This window comes from Gouania willdenowi, chromosome 6 (genome assembly GCF_900634775.1).
Source record: "Gouania willdenowi chromosome 6, fGouWil2.1, whole genome shotgun sequence".
Lineage (NCBI taxonomy): Eukaryota > Metazoa > Chordata > Actinopteri > Blenniiformes > Gobiesocidae > Gouania > Gouania willdenowi.
Genome location: NC_041049.1, coordinates 44,493,295 through 44,512,407, shown reverse-complemented (window position 1 = coordinate 44,512,407; position 19,113 = coordinate 44,493,295). Strand labels below are relative to the sequence as shown.

Below are 19,113 nucleotides of genomic sequence, written 5' to 3'. Positions count from 1 at the left end.
ACAAAGATAACACAAAAAGTGAATAAAACCACAATACAAATACACAAAAACGTTTCAAAAAACACACAAACTCTTTGGTTCCATGTGTATTAATGCTTAGATTGGTCATTATTATAAAATGTTGACATGAATGTTGATAATGTGGCCCTTCTGCATTATGGTGCAGCATTTATTTTTATGTGTGTGTGTGTGTGTGTGTGTGTGCGTGCGTGTGTGTGTGTGTGTGTGTGTGTGTGTGTGTGTGTGTGTGTGGGTGGGTGGAGACATCAGAGGTCCTCCTTCTAAAAGTACTGAAGAACAAACACAAGCCAGCTCCGCATCAACGCTCTGCGTTTGACATTATTCAGCATCTGAAGATAAACGGCCTTCAGCTCTAATACCGTCGTCAACACATCGACTTTTGTGGGATCACTTTGTGACTTTAAACCGAGGTAAGCTGTCGCTAACCTGCTCTGCTGCTGTGTGTGGAGCACTTTGTCAGCCATGAAAAAAACTTCTGCAACACCGTGAACCCCCGTTTGAGAAGCAGGACACGTTGTGTTTGTAAAAAAAACTACTTAGAATGTAATCCTACCGAGGCCTAGTCTCAGTTTGTGTCTTATTAAAGATGTAAAATAGCGATAAAAGTGTGTTTTCTCGGAGTGTGACGTCAAACTGATGAGACGCCACACAGGCGGGATGTGCTCCAACGCTGGCAACCTAAACACACACAGTCAGTTACACGTATACATATTACATACAACAATGGCCTGTGTGTGTTACTGTATTTATAGATACTTTAAATGCTGAGCTACTCTTTAAACTGTCTCACAAACACATAGAAGTCAGATAGTGTGTGCTACTACGACATTAAAACGACCTAAATACACATTACACACAATATACTTTTTAATTAAAGGCTTCCTGTGGGCCTGGGCAATATATAGAGATTCAAGATATATCGACTTTTCTGTTTTGGCGATATAGGAAATAAAACAATATTACCTGTAACGATTTAGACCTATTTTTATTTTAAGTTTTAGTTGGCGTTGCATAATTATATCAAGTAGACATACAATGCAATTGAATCACTGTCCCCTCAATGTTTTTTTTTTATTTAAATGTGATCAATAGTAAACAAAAAAGAAAAAAATACTCAAAAGAAAAAAATTACAATTGACAACAAAAATACACAAAATCATAAAAGAATCTACAAAATATATGAAATGACAACAGAAATACACAAAATTAAATCAAAATTAAATAAAGACAATTACAATACATAAAACAACAGAAATGAACAAAAGCACACAAAATGATGACATAAAATAATACCTATGAATACTAAAAGGACAACACATTACACCAAAATACCACAAAACTTACAAAAACAACAATGAAAACGCACGTAATTACTCACAAAAACCCGCCCACATAAATAACAGAAAAATTAAATAAAACCGCTTTGTTATTTCCTGTATTAATGCTCAGATAAAAACAGAAAAGATGACTAAAAAATACACAAAAAGAAAAATGTATAAAATGTCAACAGAAATATATATTAAAAAAAAACAAAATTACAGAAAACATTTCTCAGCTTGTGTCTTATTAAAGATGTAAAATAGAGATTAAAATGTGTTTTTTTTGGGGGGGTGGGGGGTTGCACAGGATGTGTTCCAACGCTGGCAACCTAAACACACACAGTCAGTTACACATATACATATTCCATACAACAATGGCCTGTGTTACTGTATATATAGATACTTTAAATGCTGAGCTACTCTTTAAACTGTCTCACAAACACATAGAAGTCAGATAGTGTGTGCTACTGCGACATTAAAACCACTCAAATACACATTACACACAATATACTTTTTAATTAAAGGCTACCTGTGGGCCTGAAAATTGTCGACTTTTCTATTTTGCCCTTATAGAAAATTACAACATCGCTTATAACGATATATTTTTATTTTAAGTCTTAATTGTCATTGTATAATCATACCAAGGACAGCATACAACGCAATTGAACCACTGTCCCCCTCAATGCTAATCACACAATACCAGCGACATATAATAATAATAATAATAATAATACATTTGATATGTAATGCACTTTACATTTGACACCACATCTCAAAGTGCTACATTGGTCGACAGAATTAAAACAATACAACACAACTTGTATTAAAAAGACAGGACTTAAAACTAGGCTTTACACCGATTTGATTGGCTTTGTCGGATCAGCCGATATTTTGCATTTTATGCAATTAATGTGATCGGCTGTAATGTATTAATTTGCCGATCCGATCAAAGATGTCATAGTCGTGATCCCACATTCTGTAAAATAAAACAATGCAATGGAAGCATCTACAGAATGTTTCATCACGACTATGACATCATTGATCGGATTGGCGAATTAAGACATTACAACCGATCACATTAATTGCATGAATTGCAAAATATTTGAATGTTTTGTGTGTAAAGGAAGGCCGTTGGTCATGTTTTCTTATAGACACAATATTCTTTATTCAACTTCATCTTTAAAGCCCTTTTAATATCATATCATAATAATGACTGTACTTAGTAGATAATCAAAGACATATTATATAAATAATGGAAATATATATCAAGGATATTTTATTAATCGCACAAAAAAGCACTTTCCATTAAACGCCCCAATATTCTGTGGGCAAATCACTATTATACTTAAAGCTTTATAACATGGTCAATATTAAATATAATTAAATAAATAATAGTGTAAAAAATATATAAAACTAATAATAAGGTGGATAACATTGACAGGAGATAAAAGTGGAATAAGGTCAATAAAAAAAAAAAAAATAGATTGTCTTTCTTTGCAGAGAGCTGAATAAGAATTTCAATGGGCAGGAAAATGAGTTCTTCCTGTGCTTTTGATATTAAACTTAAAATGTGTTTTCTTTTTGCTTGTGTTAAAAAACAAACAAAAACAAATATTTCTTTACTCACTTTGACTTTTACAGATGTGTCAAAGATAAAAGTTCAACCCTTTCCTCAGGTGAAATAAACAGGTTAGAGTTGGCATCGACTTGATTGTGATTTTAGATTAAATGAAATTACTCTTTCAGCCAAACCTGTTGTATGCTGTTTTAAATAGTTTTAAAATCATTTATTAATATTATTATTTATAATAATTTAAATTGCTGTTTGCAAGATAGTTTTTTGAGAAAAACATTGGGTTTCTTGACAACTGTTCTTGTGACTTGAACTTAGGAAAAGTTTTGTGCATTGCATTGTGGGATTGGGAGTCCCACAGCCTTATTCCAAGTTACAGAATTAAGGTACAGTTTAAAAAATGTTAGGGATCGTCCCCAGTAGCTTTAAACAAAGCAGTCATATTTTTTTTTAAATAATTCTAGTAAATTTTAACAATCAAACTTTTTTTATACTACACCTTACAAACAAATTCAATTGTAGTCCAAAGTGCTTTACAGAATTTTACAAAAGTTAAAATGATAAAAAGGTTTAGAGACTAAAGCACACAGATTTAATTATAAAGATGACAAATAAAAAAAGAGAAAAGGGAGCAATTTATAAAATATGAAACAATTAAATGAAATGTTAAGGTTTCATTTATTCAGACAACTTTTTTCCAAGAAGTTTACTTTGATTTCCTGACATTTTCGACTGCCAACTGCCAGTCTTCTTCAGAGGCGTCTGCTGATCGCTTTGATGTGCCCTTGACTTCTTCAGTTCATTTTTTCTTTTTTTAATAATATGTTAAAGTTTCATTTATTCAACTTTTTTTTCAGGAAATGAAGACAAATTAAAGTCACTTTAATGACATTGAAGTGCTTGGTATCACATAGCATCCATCCATTAATTATTAATACTTTAATCATCCAGCTTGTTGGTAGCATCGTGCATTGTGGTTTTTAGGGGTGTCTGAATGAAACATTTTTATTGCAACCAATACAGATATTGATCTGACATGTTATCAGCACCAATCATACATACATGTTACTTATTGTGTAGTGTGGAACGTTAGAGTGATGTTACTCAGAGAACATTAGTCAGCAACAGTAGGTATGAGGGGAAAAACTGACCTATTTATTATTAACCAGTGGGCTAAACACATTTAACCTTAATCATCAGTATATTTTACAATTTAATGAAATAAAATAAAAGACCCTTAAACATAACCTTAAGAAATCCATTTAAAACAATATCTGTTATATCAGATAATTTAAATGCAGGCTGTTATAATCCGATACGATGCTGATGTCAGACCAGCAATACCAATATCAGAACACCCATTAGGGGTTTTACATGAATGCTTCATATTTATATGGTAATTTTTTCATATGTTATGGTCTTGCTTGTTGTGATTACATTTTGTGCATTTCCTTTGTCTTTTTGTGTAAAATGTATGTTTTTTGTTCTATTGTGTATTTATGTTTTGTGGTATTTGTAGTAATTTTATGTATTACTATTGTTTTGTTTATTTTTGGAGTAGTTTTGGAGTATTTTCTGGATATTTCTTGTCTTTTACTGTATGTTCTTGCAATGTTGTAGTTCTTTATTTTTTTTTAATATATTCTTGCTTTTGTTCGTTTACTTTGGGGGCTGCATAAAATTAGACAGAGGGCCACTTGTGGACTCCGGGCAGCCAGTTGCTCATGTCTTGCTTTCATCATTTTTTATTTACTTTTACCTTGTCTGCACATACTGTCATCATTTTAAGACAGTAATGCATGTTTTGTAATTGCAATTTGTTACGACCCCCTCTAGGCTGTCAGGTCAAGGCTTGAGGGGCCGCAACATAAACAAGACGCCACACAGAAATCAAAGGTTTATCAAAAGTATTTATTACCAAAATCCTAAAAGTAGCAACAAAACAAACTAAAAGGGACTGGAGACCCTGGCCAAACTGAACAAAAGTAAGGAGGACACTGGGCCAACCCTATACAGGGCCGTCGTCCCAGCGTCCACCCTCTAAACTACAAAACATACAAAAGCCTAAACTACCGGAATACGAAAACAGGACTACCAGAAATCTGCAGTCCAAACTAAAATAACAAACTTATGAAGATGTCCAGTGGGGAGCTGAAGAACTCTCCCCACATGTCTGCTGCTGGTCAGTTGTTGTGCCTCACTCCTTCTGGTCCTCTCAGCCCTTTATACAGCTCCTCCTCCCGCTCCTACCTGATTGCTGATGTGAATCAGGTGTGTTAGGAGAGAGGAGGAAGGACAGGCTGAGAGGCCATGAGACACCAGCCGTAACACAATTAAATAAATACAATTTATTATTTTGTTTTCATCTTTAGGCTGTGTGAACACCATCCAGTCTGAGTCAAAACTCCTAAAGTCTTTTAAAGATCAGCTGTTTGAAGGTCCGCTCTCATCTGTTTGCTGTTTGTTTTTTAACCTGTTGCTCAACTTTTTTTTTATTCTGGCAAATTGCTTTGCTCTGTGAACAGGTCTGCCTTGTTTAAAAACCAGCCGCACACCCAAAGCAAGCTGCTTTATTTTCCTAACACGCCATGTGCCAACAGCAGCCCTCGACACTGTTATAACTGTCCTCTATTTAACATGAATTATCTTTTTACTGCTTTACAAGCTAATGGCTTTGGAACAATTAGAGTGCACCGTCACACAAAGGTAGGCGTGGAGATGGGTAACTTTTATCATAAAAATTAGTTTTTCTGATGTCTAGGCTACATTATCAACGTTCATGTCAGGAATGTAAAATATTGACCAATCTGAGCATTGACACTAATAATAGAGTTTGTGAGGGTTTTTGTTTTAATAATAATAATGATAATCCATTGGATTTCATATAGCGCTTTATCATAGACACTCAAAGTTGCTCCACACTTAGTGGTGGTAAGCTACTATTTTAGCCACAGCTGCCCTGGGGCAGACTGACAGAAGTGAGGCTGCCTTAATGCGCCATCGGCCCCTCCCACCACCACCAACACTCACTCACACACTACATTCATACTAGGCAATGTGGGTGAAGTGCTTTGCCCAAGGACACAGTGACAGATACCACTGGAGCGACTGTCCCCCACTGTCATTTTATGAATTTCATAATATTTTTGCTGGCGTTGATTTATTTGTTTGTTTGCTTGTTAGCAGGATGATGTCAAAAATTGATTTTAACCTAATTTTAACCAAAGGCAAACCTTAGGCCATGAAAGATTCCAATAAATTTGGGAGGGGATCTGGATCAATATTCTGATTCTGCATTAGTTTCGAAAACTCTAAAAAAAAATCCCTTTCTGTCGGCATTGGCAAAATATTTCTGAACCAAGTTTTATCCTCCAGATCAAATGTGGATTGTGCATTTTATCACAGTTTTTATTTAAATGGGGTGCCTATACATTTGTAGCTGCTGTATAATTATTAATGGGGATAGAAATTTCTTCCAAGCCTTTAAAGTGTGAACTATCATAGTACCATGATCAATGATCCTTAAATGACAATATCTGGAAAGAGGATATTTCACGCTTGGCTGAGGTTTGAACTCTCTGAATGTTAAATCCGTGTTCCCTTCGTTCTTTGGTTATTCTGGTTTAAAACCAAATTAATATAACAAATAAACGGTGTGGTTATTTTGTTTTACTGATTTAAAACCAAAACAGAAATACCAAAAACCAGTAAAGCAGCGTTTTTCTGTTTTTTTTTGTTGTTGTTGTTGTTTTAACTGTATTTGGACATTTACGGGGACATTAGAGCGAGAACTGAAGTCCGCTGCACCTGATTTCCTTCCACAGGTCCTTGACCAGGTCCCCTCACACAATAGGACTGTTTAGGATTTATTTCAGCATTTTTCTGGTCCTGCTCCTGCTTTCATTCAGTCTGTGGATGTTTTAGCTCGTAAAAAGCTGCTCATGTTTATGTTTTGTTTTGCAGTGTTACGGTTCAAATAGTATCCAAATAATCTGGTGATTGACCATCAACTGTGAGGCTGGTGTGAGGAATAATAGATAGAACTTCTATCATTTGACAGTTTTGCAAAAACAATGACAGCTTTTTTGAGGGCAGTAAAATTTTTATTTTGCATTTTATAAATATCGCTAACAGCAGCCGTCAACACACATGGAAGTTGATCACAAGAAACAAGGAGCACCAGTAGATTCATTACACCACCTCTAGTTCCACATCATGTGCATGTTTTACGTAACATCCATTTTTGGTTTTGATTTATTTATGTATTAACGTTTCATTTCACCAGTAATGTGACTTATGCGTTTCTTCTTTTTATATCCGGACCGGGAGCAAAACTCCGCCCAGTCACCAGTTTATCTGGATACTATTTGGACCGTAACACTGTTCGGTAAAGTTGGCAGATATTCAGATTCGGACTTCCAGCATCAATAACTGTTTAACGAAACGTCATCGACACACAAATTACATCTCTTCCATCAGTGTGAGGTGGAAAACATGATACAAGATCATTTTTATCAAACGCAGCAGAGTAAAAGTCCGTCTGTCGGTCCTCTCTGTAGATTACAACATGAAGCTTTCGTTTTGCAGTAGTTTTCCTGTAAATATCCAAATATCACACAAACCGAACCAGATTTAATTTTACAACAGAAAAACGCTGCTTGTTTGGTTTTTGGTTTTTCCGTTTTCCTGTTTCTGGTTTTAAATTAATAAAACAAAACAAAAAAAAAAACAACCCATTTTTTATTTGGTTTTGAAACAAAATAACCAAAGAACAAATGGTACATAGATTAAACTATTCTTGTTTATTTTGGTAGTCGTTTTGTGTATTTTTATATAATTGAATTTTGTGTGTCTGTTGGAGTCATTTTGTTTGTATTTTTGTTCTTGTTTTGGACTATTTTGTTTCTGCTTTAAATAATAAGAAAGAGAAACCTGGGTAATTCCTGCTACTGCACTGATAATATTACTGAATGTTATTATAATTCATTATTACTTAAACATATATTATCTATTTTTCTTTGCGTTTTTTTAGTGTTGTCTTGGTAACTGTCTTTACTCTTCACAGAGGGATGAGTCAGGCAGAGCCGGTGCCCGAGGAAATGTCTGAAAGTCTCAGCGATGACACTGGAGCTACAGGTGAACTTAGTGCACTCACTGTTCACATTATCATTTTATCCACCCTAACACTGCCTGTGTGTATAAAATATTCCAATAACCTGTTGTTCAGCATTCTGGTAAACTGCAATTAGACTAACTTCCTTTTTGAGATTTTTTTGTTACCAACTTAAATACTTGTTTAGTTAATGAATTCAAGCTAAAACGTCTGTTATTTGACTGTATTTTTCTTTCACCACGCCTACATGAATGGTACTACATTAACACGTGATTTAGTGAATATTTGATCCAATAATAGACATAAGAAATATGACAATATGCAAGTGTCTTTTCTTAAAGTTGCGTTGCAGGATTTGACACAGAGCACACAGGGTGTTGTCCTCGGTCTGGGTGTTTGCAGTGGGTGGAATGATAGATAAATGCCCAGAGTGGTTCATGGCTTTAAAACGACAGCTGGCTGAGGTTGAAGGCAGGTTGTCATCTGGCTTAATGCTGACCAACATGTGACGAGATGTTGTTCCAGACTGCTAATGTATATTTAGCATGTGTGCATCAATGCCAGAGTTGTTGATGCAGTGTTACAGTTTTTCTCGATTGTTTACACACATTTTCTGAAAGCATTGCTCATACTCTCAGAACTTATACACACAAATCCAAAATAACACACACAATGGGCAAAACCCCTCAATTCTTCTGCAAAATGAAACTTTACATTCAAAATAATGTAATTTCTTCTCAAAATGGTGTTTTGTTTTCAAATGACAAAACAACATGAATAGACATTTATGAACCAGTTGAACACTGATGTGCTCAATGTAAAACACTATGATGAATGGAAACCACTTCTTCTCCATTCATCATAATGGCTTAGGCCTTTTTTTGTTCAGTGTTACACTTACTACAGACAGTACATACATAGGTGTGTTGTAAAATACACAGAACACACAAATACACAATCAAATATATTTTATTTTTCCCACAAAAACAATTTACATTGTACCTCCCAACCAACACAAACTTGCACATACAAAACAAAAGAATATTCTGTATACAGTTACAGTAAATAAATAAAAACTATGCTGCATCCTCTCTTCTGGCCACAGCACCTAATCCACATCGCAAGCAATGTTGGCTCTGCCTCTGTTTCCAATGTTGACATCCATTGCTCCAAAACAGAAGAGCTCACCTGTTGCTCTTTTATGCTAAAGCTCTGATTGCTAATTATAAAACTGTGTGACAGGTGCATAGTAGGGCAATTAACTTTAGAATTTTGAATGACAGTGTGATCCTTGTGAAAACGAGATATTTTCTTCATGAGAATTGTGTCAAATGGAGAGAATTATGTGTAGTGTTTTCAAAACAGTGCGTTTTAGAACTGCAAATTGAGTGTAAAGCAGGACTTGTGTTTGCAGTTTAGCAGAATTGGTTCAGGGCGTTGGTGCGTTAGTTACATGTTGTAATCATTGTGTCTTAAGTACCAGTAATTATGTGTGAACAATTGAGGAAAAACTATAATCAAACTGCTGCTACAGAAGAATTTACTGAGCATGGAGGGTCAATGGCTAATAGTATCAACTACTGTAGTTTTCTAAGCTTCAAAAGATTTACTATGAGATAGTTACACTGAAATCACACAAGATAACGTTGCAAAGCAACATTAGGCACACTGCCACTGCTAAACCTCAACCATCCATTTAACAGGAAAAATCCCATGGAAAACATATTTGTGAAACCTTTAATTAGTGACAAATAGCGAATCTACCTCACGTTTGGCACAAAATCCTGTATCAGATCTCTGCCTCTGCTGTGATGTATCGCCAGATAAACTCATCACCAGTTCAGCGAATACCCCATTAGCTAAAATAGCATGTAAATGAGGGATGTTGTCCCAAAACATGCATGTGAGGATTTCTGTGTCATGGTGGACTCAGATTATAAATAAAGAAGAGTAAAAAAAATACAAAAAAATTGGGTCAGATGGATTTTTTTTGTTTTCGAACGTGTATTCTGTTTTTTCCGTCTGTTCCGTCAATCATGGAAAATGGAAGGCTTTAAAGGTCCCATGTCATGCTATTTTTCACCCATCTCCATTTGTTCTAAGAACCCCACAAACCTAGTATTTGAAGTTTATTTTCCAAAACTCATCTGTTTTTCAGAGTTTTAGCCTCTGAAAAGTCACTTTCTGAGCAACTCTACAAACAGGCTGATTTGCGGCCTACTTATGCATATTCATGAGAGGGGACACTGACTTCCTCCTCCTCGGACGGTGACGTAGGGGACGGCCCGCCCTCCTCCCACCCACTCCGTTGTCAAGCTCATGCTGCTTTATAAACACGAGACAGAGTGTGGGGGCGGGGCGTTTGCCGGTACATACATAGACTGTAGAAAATATATGCATAGCACTGTGCGAAGAACGCTACAATGTGTCATCAAATTGTAAGGCAAGGCAAGGCAAGGCAAATTTATTTATATAGCGCATTTCATACACAAGGCAACTCAATGTGCTTTACATGATAAAACATTCAATTGTTTAAAATCAATAAGAACATTTAAAATCATCAGTAAAATCAGTAAAATCAATTAAAATCATCAGTAAAATCATCATTACATCAACAACATGACAAAAAGTCTCTCTCTCAATCATATGCAGTAGAGAAAAAAAGTGCCTTTAACTTTGATTTAAAAATGTTCACATTGGATGCTGACTTCAGCTCCGCTGGCAGTTTGTTCCACTTCTTTGCAGCATAACAACTAAAAGCAGCATCACCATGTTTACTGTGAACTCTGGGCTCCACTATCTGATCTGTGTCCATAGATCTGAGAGACCTGCTGGGTTCATACCTGACTAACATGTCACTGATGTATTCTGGACCAAACCCATTCACAGATTTATACACCAGCAGCAGAACTTTAAAGTCTATTCTGAGGCTGACTGGGAGCCAGTGTAAAGACTTTAAAACTGAAGTAATGTGCTCTGACCTCTTTGTTCTGGTTAAGACCCGAGCTGCAGCGTTCTGAACCAGCTGTAGCTGTTTGATGCTCTTTTGGGGGATTCCTGTCAGAAGACCATTACAATAGTCCAGTCTGCTGAAGATAAAAGCATGGACCAGTTTCTCCTGATCTTTCTGAGCCATTAAACCTTTCACTCTGGAGATGTTCTTTAGGTGGTAGAAGGCTGTTTTTGTGATGGATTTGATCTGACTGCTGAATGTAAGATCTGAGTCAATCAGAACACCAAGGTTTTTGACTTGGTCTTTAGCTTTTAAAGATCGAGACTCAAGATAATTGCTGACAGCAGTCCTCTTTTCCTTGTTACCAAAGACAATCACCTCCGTCTTGTCATGGTTTAGTTGAAGGAAATTGTAGCGAGGTGTTTGTGCTCACCGTGCAGTAAGAAAGGAGCAAACCACCCTCTAACTAACGATTGAGGGAATCAATGAAAAAAACATATTAGGCATGTATTTGAAGCCCATATAGCACTTTTATCATGTTTAAAGCACAGAAAAGTTGATTTAGCTTAATATGGGCCCTTTAAGCCAGATGTGCCCACACTTTTTCAGAGAGAGCTCTTCACGATATACTATGTTGGGGGAAGTTATAATTGTAAATTATTTGATTTTGAACTATTACAATTAATAAATAATTATCCAATACAAATAAACAAATAAACTTGATAAGGGGTATAAGTTCTTACATGAATAATATATCCACAGCTATCAAGATAAGAAAAGAAGTAGCTTCGTGAAGTAACTATCTACAACATATGAAGTATAAACATTGTATTAAAAAAACCTAATTTAGTCTGCTAAAAAATTTGGAATGTTTAAAGAGAGGCATGTTATTGACTTTTAAATTATATTTTAACATTCTGATACATTATTATTTACCTGTGGGTGGATGTTCCATAACAGCTTTAGCATGGCTAGCTTGCTGTGAGCGGACAAGGTGCCATTTATGAGCCATCTAGAAGGCAGACTCACTCTTCGGTGGTGCAATGAAATTATTCCAGGGAAAGAGAGATGGGACAGCTCCACTTTGAAGGTGGTTGATGGTGACTGAATCCGCTGACAAAATCCTTCCGAATGAAGTGCCGGTGTAGTGTAGAATGCAGATTCGGGATCCTCATCCCTCCTAACTGCTTAGATCCACCGCCTCCTTTGGTCTGGGTCCGTCGAAAAATCGTGGTAAGACAGGTATGGCTGTTTTCTTGCCCCACAAGAGCAACCAGGAACAGAACAAGAGACCCACCCAAGACTGAGCATTTTTGTCACTGTCTAAATCTACAGTATATGCATTGAATCTTGATTTTTCATTTTTAGCCTGATGATCTAGCCTGCAAGCAACTGCCAGCACCACTCTTTACTAACACACTAATCTAACTGTAGTCCTGGACCTCCATGGGCTTGTGGGGTGGCCTTGACCTGGGTGGGTTGCTGGGGTGTTTTGGGTGCCTCTGCGTGGGGGTGCGTCCCTTTCGGGTGCTCTTGTGGTCCCTGGGCGGTTTGGTGTTGCTCTCCTGCCCCCTCCGTGCACGTCTGGGTAGCCCTTGGGGGTTGGCTCGTCTGAGGGCCTGGGGTGGTGGGGTTCATGGCCTCGGGACGGGGGGGTCCGGGGTGGGGGTGGTGCTGGGGGTGGCTACACTTGGGGGCGGCGCTTGCGTCCTGGGTTGTTGGGTGGCGGGGTGTTGCGGTGGGTTGCTCCGCCGGCGGGGCTGGGTGCCTTGGCCTGGTTCCCTGGGGCGCGCCTTCGCTGAGGGTGCCGCTGACGCGGTGGCCTCTCTCCTGCTCGGCTGCCACCTGCTTTGGCGGGGCGGGTCACTCTGGGCTGGCGGGCGGCGGAGGTCGACTCTTGGACTGCTGGGGGACGTGGCTGGTGCCTGGCTCCGCCTGGGGGGGTCTCCGGTTGTGCTGTCTGGGGCTCATCGCACCGGTGGCATCAAGGAAAGGAGATCTGGTGCGCTCTGGGGTGCTCGGTCAGTGCGCCTGGGGACCGGCGGGGGGACTTGCAGCATCCCGTTGGTGACCTCGGCGACTATGGGCGTGGTCGTTGTCCCAGGGGGCGCTGCTCTCGGCGCTGCTTCCGTTCCGGGTCCTTCTGGCCTGGGGTTTGGTTCCTGCTGGCTCTGGGCCCACCGGCGGGCGCTCACCGGCTGCCCATTTGGCGCGGCTCTGGCCGTCTGATGGGCGTGGGCCTTGGCTCCTCTGCTGGGGTCTCGGGCGGGGGGCTCTCTGGGTCCTCCCCTCGGGGGGTTGGGGGCTGGGGTGTGGGTGGGTGGGGGGGGGGCGGGATGCTGGTGGGGGGCCTTGGGGTTGGGGGTTGGGTCGGTGGCGGGATGCGCTGGGTGCTCGGCTGCTTGGGGATTCCTCGGATGTGTGTGGGGGGTGGTGGTTGCCTCTCGGCCTGGGATCTTGGTGGCGTCTGGGGGGCTGCTCGGCTGTGGAGGGGTGTCCTGGGGCTCCCTGGCCCCCGCTCTTTCTGCTGGCCTGGCTGCATCTGCAGGCCCGGGGCTGTTTCTGGGTTTGCGGTACCGGTTTTTGCACATACACTGGTCTATGATGCACTGGCACGCCTTGGGATGTGGGATAGAACTCATACTGGGCTTAACTTTAGACACGTTAATCCCAAATACCTGCTTTAGGTATCACCACTCACTCCTTCCCTCTGTCCACAGCCACCAACTTTATAGCTAAGCTTCACACTTGTCACTATACTGGCTTGATTACACAACATAATAAGCACAATATGTTCTACAACTTCACATCTCACCCTCACTGTAAAATAATCTATTCTTCCCCACCCTTTCTATTTGCTGTCTTGAGTCTCTCCTCCCTCCCCTCTCCACCTAGGTGTAACACTGCTCTTCCTTTTTATATCCTCCCTATAATAAAAAATCTCTTACCCTTCACTAGGGAGGGCTGGTGATGGTCACAATTAAGCAATAAAATAATAAATTTATTTTATTGCAATAACAAAACATGCATTGCTGTCTCATAATGATTCTTGTAGTTCTTGTAGTGTTGACCTTTGACAGCATGTGCAGACAAGGAAAAAAATAAAATAAAAAATAAAGCTAAATCTATAGCCACAGGAAGTTGTTGCACACCACTTCCGGTTTAAAATGCGGAAGTGTGAAAAAGGTCTATTGTTGGGTTCCATTTCTGGCAGACGGGACTTTGCGTTCTCATTCATTTATGGCGTCTTTCGGCCCACGAGCACAATCGACACGAAATGCCTCCACGATCAATGCATTGGGCACCCCTGCTCTAAGCTATCTGCTACAATGTTCTTATGCTGATCAGTGTAATGTGTATCAGCTGACTCAGCATAAGGCACAGTTGGTCAACAGTCAGACAGTCTCTGTACTGGAGTATGTATCATATTCCCATCTACCTGAGGGCTGCTGTCCTGCATGTTTTGAAGTAAAATTGTTGTTTGTGTTTTATTTCCTACTCTCTGACAAACGTGAAATTGTTTCTGTCATTTTTTAAACCAGAAAACAAGGACCATCCGCAGACGCAGCCGGGCATGCTTGGCCGATTGGCAGGGGGGTTGTACGGCGTGACCTGGGGCGCCGTGGGAGCGACAGTGGGAGGCGTGGCTTGGGTAGGAGGGAAGAGCCTGGACCTGACCAAGTCCGCAGTCAGCACGGTGGTAGCCGTGCCGGCGATGGGAGTGGGGCTGGTCAAAGGAGGAGTGTGTGCCGTGGCCGGAGGAGTTAGTGCTGTGGGCTCAGCAGTAGCAAGCAAAGTTCCCATCGGGGGAGGAAAAAAGAAGGACAAGTCTGACTGACCACACCAGGAATAGAGTGAACACACACACACACACACACACACACACACACACACACACACACACACACACACACACACACACACACACACACACACACACACACACACACACACACACACACACGTGCACAGATATGACATTGGTTTAGACCTGATGTTTAGATCACGTGTAGAAAAAAACAAAACAGCACAGCGCTCAGAGTTTAGTGGAAATCTTTGGTGTTGGTTTTTTTGTTTTTTTGTTTTGTTTTTTAAACAGACTTTATAAATCCATGTGGCAAAGATTTCTGAAACAACACAGCAAAGACTCCTCACAGCTGTTGTAGAAAAACAGGAAAGGTTAAATAATCCCAACTATGTTTGAATAATTAGTTTGTGCTGTGACAGCTCAGATTGAAGTGTTACATTTTGCTTACAAGACAATCAATGGGAACAATCAGCTTCAGTGCAGCAAATGCTAGCGTCCTGTTTTTGATGCTTTTGGCTTCTTTAAGTATTATGATGTGTCCATTTCAGAATCAACCTCTGTGAAAATTTTTTATTCACAGATCATTCATAGTAGGGACACTCAGATGCTCATCCTAATATTTAATCAATGCTTCCATTTAAATGGTTGCCACGTTTACTGCTGAGGCTGGATTTGTCAATGTTACATTTTGAATTTCAAGATTTTTTTTTACTTTTTTTTTTTTTTTTTTTTTTCTTTTTTTTTTTTTTGAGATTTATAGCTATAAAAGTGCATTTGATTCCAGGAAAATGTTACCACCTTTTTCTGTAAAACACTATTCAAAATGTGTGTTTTGCAGCGCTAAGGTCTGAAAGCTTTTATCAGTGTTGTTGACTGTTGATATATTTGATGCATGGCAATTATATTTTCAGAATAAAAGTGATGATTTAATGTGTGACACGTGTCATATCACTGTCAGCCATTCAAAATGTTCACGAGACAAACTGATGTACACTTAAAGGTTTAATATTCACTGGAAATCTCCGTGAAAACTGAAATAACAGACGATTCACAGTTTGAACAAATTACCGTTTAAATGTCACACATACATCATAAACCACTCATAAGCATTGAATAAATATTATTTACCGTGTTCGCCTGATGATCAACAGAAAAAGGGAGCAAATTCGGAGTCCTTTTTGGTAAATCTCAGGTTGCACAATTACACCACTCTCAATAAACTTTAGTAACAGGACTATTATCACAGACAAAATAATTAAAATAATACCTTGACATTAAAATGACAGTATCAATGCAGACATTATATAATTGAGTGCAAAATTAAATAATATGACAACTGTAAATAAAACCAACCTCTCATGTTGTCATGGCAATTTAAACAGACTGACAGCATTAACTACATGGCATACAATTGAATGTAACATTTCAATACAAGAGCACTACAAGTGCCAAATCTCTGGAGCATTGATCCTGATCAAGGTTCCATGATTATTCACACTTTAAAGGCTTGGAGGAAGTTTATATCCCATTAACAACAATACAGTAGGTCACAATGTATGGGAACCCCATTTTTTTCCTAAAAATCTCAATGAAATGTGCAATCCAAATCTGATCAGGCTGAAACTTGGGGTAATTGAGGAACAAATGTTTATTTATAGTTTAAATTATAACCACAATAAAGATGATGGAAACTATCTTGATTAGAACATGAACTGAAAATACAAAGGTCAGTCTTGGTCTCACACCAGGTGGGAGATGACCAGATAGTAAAAATATATATTTACAATGAATTCTTTAAAATGTGTGTTATCACTCATTCATTCCATCATTATGCTCTATAGTTGTTTTTTCATTGTATTCTGAGCAAAATGTTGTCGATGGACAAAGGGAGTACTTGGAGTCATACATAAGAGAAAGTTTGAGAACCGCTGGTCTAAGTTCTATATTTGGTTAAATTTTTGTCAAAATCCATTAAGTACTTTTCACGTAATCTTGCTAAATCAAAGCACCCAATGAAAGGCAATGCCCCATTTTAATTTCAAATCTAGTTTTTATTTAGTCATCAGAATTAGTTTTTTTTAAGTAAGTCTGTTTTATTTCCTTTAAAAAACTGTTAATTCTGAAATAAGTGGTATTCCTGTAAAGAGAAGTGTAGCCTACCTTGGGATTTTTCTGGATCATAATCAAACCAATAGATGCAACTTGAACTTTGACCCTATTGTCAGACATGTAAAAACCCGATATAACATGTGGTTGATGAGAGATTTGTCTATTTATGGCAGAATTCTGTTGGCGAAGGCAGAGGGCATCTCAAGGTCTGTTTACATCTCTCTGGCCATAAACATGCCATATAATATACTGTATATAAGAAACTTGATAAAATGCTTTTTGATTTCATTTGGAAGAATAAGTCTCATTACCTGAAAAGGAATATACTTTGTAATCAGAGGGGAGGTGGAGGTTTGAAACCATTAACAATGTGTTCAAAATGAACTGGCTGTGTCGACTAGTGAAGGATCACGTTAACTTATGGAATACAATTCCTAAATCCGTTCTCAATTGGAGGAGTGGAATTCTTACTCAAATGGAATTACAAACCAGACAAACCTGTCAAACTTCCATAAACAGGCGTTGCTCTCCTGGAGGCTGGTCTACAAGCACAACTCCTCGCCAACCAGCAGCTTCATTTCAATTAATGAACAAATCAAGCACCGCAATAAATCACTATTTCTTAAAAATTGGTTTAATCGTGGAATAATTTGGGTGAATCAGTTGATCAATGCACAGGGACAACTTCTACCATGTAATGACTTCATTATTAACTACCAGATTCCAATCCTACAATCAGACTATGTCAAGATATGTAAAGCAATACCAAATGGAGTACTACATTTGTTGAAGGGTTCTCTATTTCATCCTCAAAGACAGAAATTAAATGGAAATCTTTTTGTTGGAGAAATAAATACCACAAGCAAATCATGCCTAAATAAATACATCAGGAATATTTTTCAACCTCCAAATAGATCAGTTGCAACATCACACTGGCACTCACTCCATGGGGAAATAAACTGGGGCAAGGCATGGTGGGTCGGTGAGAGGCTTTACATCTTCAATGAAATCAAAGAAGTCAAAGTCAAAATTCTTCACAATAAATATCCAGCAACAAAAAAAAAAAACATTGGAAAGATTTAAGTTAGATATTGATTATAATTGCGAATTCTGCCAAAAAGAGATTGAAACAGTCACCTGTTTTACAACTGCACTCATAATAAAAACCTCTGGATTCACTTACAGCAGATTGTTTACAATAAAACAGGAAATATGGCCGGACTCCTGGAGAGAGACATCCTCTTTTACTTTGATAACCCCACCTTTCCTGAAGACCTCTCGCTTTGATTCAAACCCTAATATTCTTCGCTAAATACCACATACACAAAGCCAAATAGAGCCAAAACAAACCAAATCAACATGACTTTCAAAACAAAATAACCCAGTATTTTCACACAGTTGAAACCACTGCAAACAATAAGGCCGTAAACATTTACAAAACATTCAAGAAAAATTTCAACACAGGCACATAAGCCATCCCTTATGATTATTTAGGTTATTATTCATTTATTGTCTGTTCCTTTTATTGTATTCCTATTCCTTTGTAGTTGTATGTTAATTTCTGTATTACTTTGTGTTGTATTTAAAGTAGTTTAAATAAAGTTTAAAAAAAAATTAAAACAAGTACACAGATTGAGAAATTGCCACTCTCTCACTCCGCACATGGTGGAGCAACAATTCATTCGCAGTTGGACACACACACACGATAATAATCACCCCTGCACTAAGAAATATTAAATTCTAAATAAATAGTTTTATTTGTATAAATTTATGTCTTTTATCAGATTCTGCCTAAACCACAATACACGGTGCCGTGCGGGCAAGGGTTGGGGCGGGGTTGCTTGGTGCTCTGGGATGATGCTGTTTGCTGGGGGGCGGCTCTACCTGTTACGGTGGTTGAGGTCGGTAATGGCCGCTTGCTAGGTCTGTCCTGCTCTCTGCGGAGTGGTGGGTGGGTCCGGGGCGCTTTTGCCTGGGGGCTGCTGTTCTGTGTGTGCCGGTTGGGTGCCTCCTTCATGAAAGTGTTAATATAATTTTATTATCATAGGGGAGTCAGTATGTTAGATTATTGCGACAATAATGGATGTTTAATGTTTGAAGTTGTTGATAACTGCTCCTATTGAAGTACATGGTACACAAAAAAGTATTTACTGCACAGCAGAGACAATTGTTTTAATGCAAAGGATGATATGAACTTCCCTTCAGCTCCGTTCAGTG

The 19,113-nt window shown here is 38.6% G+C and overlaps 1 protein-coding gene across 2 annotated transcripts; it reads left to right on the top strand.

Moving 5' to 3' along the window:
* Nucleotides 1-259: 259 nt before the first annotated feature.
* tmem263 (transmembrane protein 263) lies at nt 260-15,474 on the top strand. Of its 2 annotated transcripts, none has more exons than XM_028450162.1 (4): nt 260-431; nt 7,979-8,049; nt 14,522-14,847; nt 14,922-15,474. In XM_028450162.1, the coding sequence occupies exons 2-3, from the start codon at nt 7,983-7,985 to the stop codon at nt 14,815-14,817; spliced, it is 363 nt and encodes a 120-aa protein (XP_028305963.1). In that variant the 5' UTR covers nt 260-431; nt 7,979-7,982; the 3' UTR covers nt 14,818-14,847; nt 14,922-15,474. The 2 variants fall into 2 exon arrangements, with proteins under 2 accessions (XP_028305963.1, XP_028305962.1); XM_028450161.1 differs by having other exon boundaries at nt 14,522-14,837; nt 14,912-15,473.
* The last annotated feature ends 3,639 nt before the right edge of the window (nt 15,475-19,113 follow it).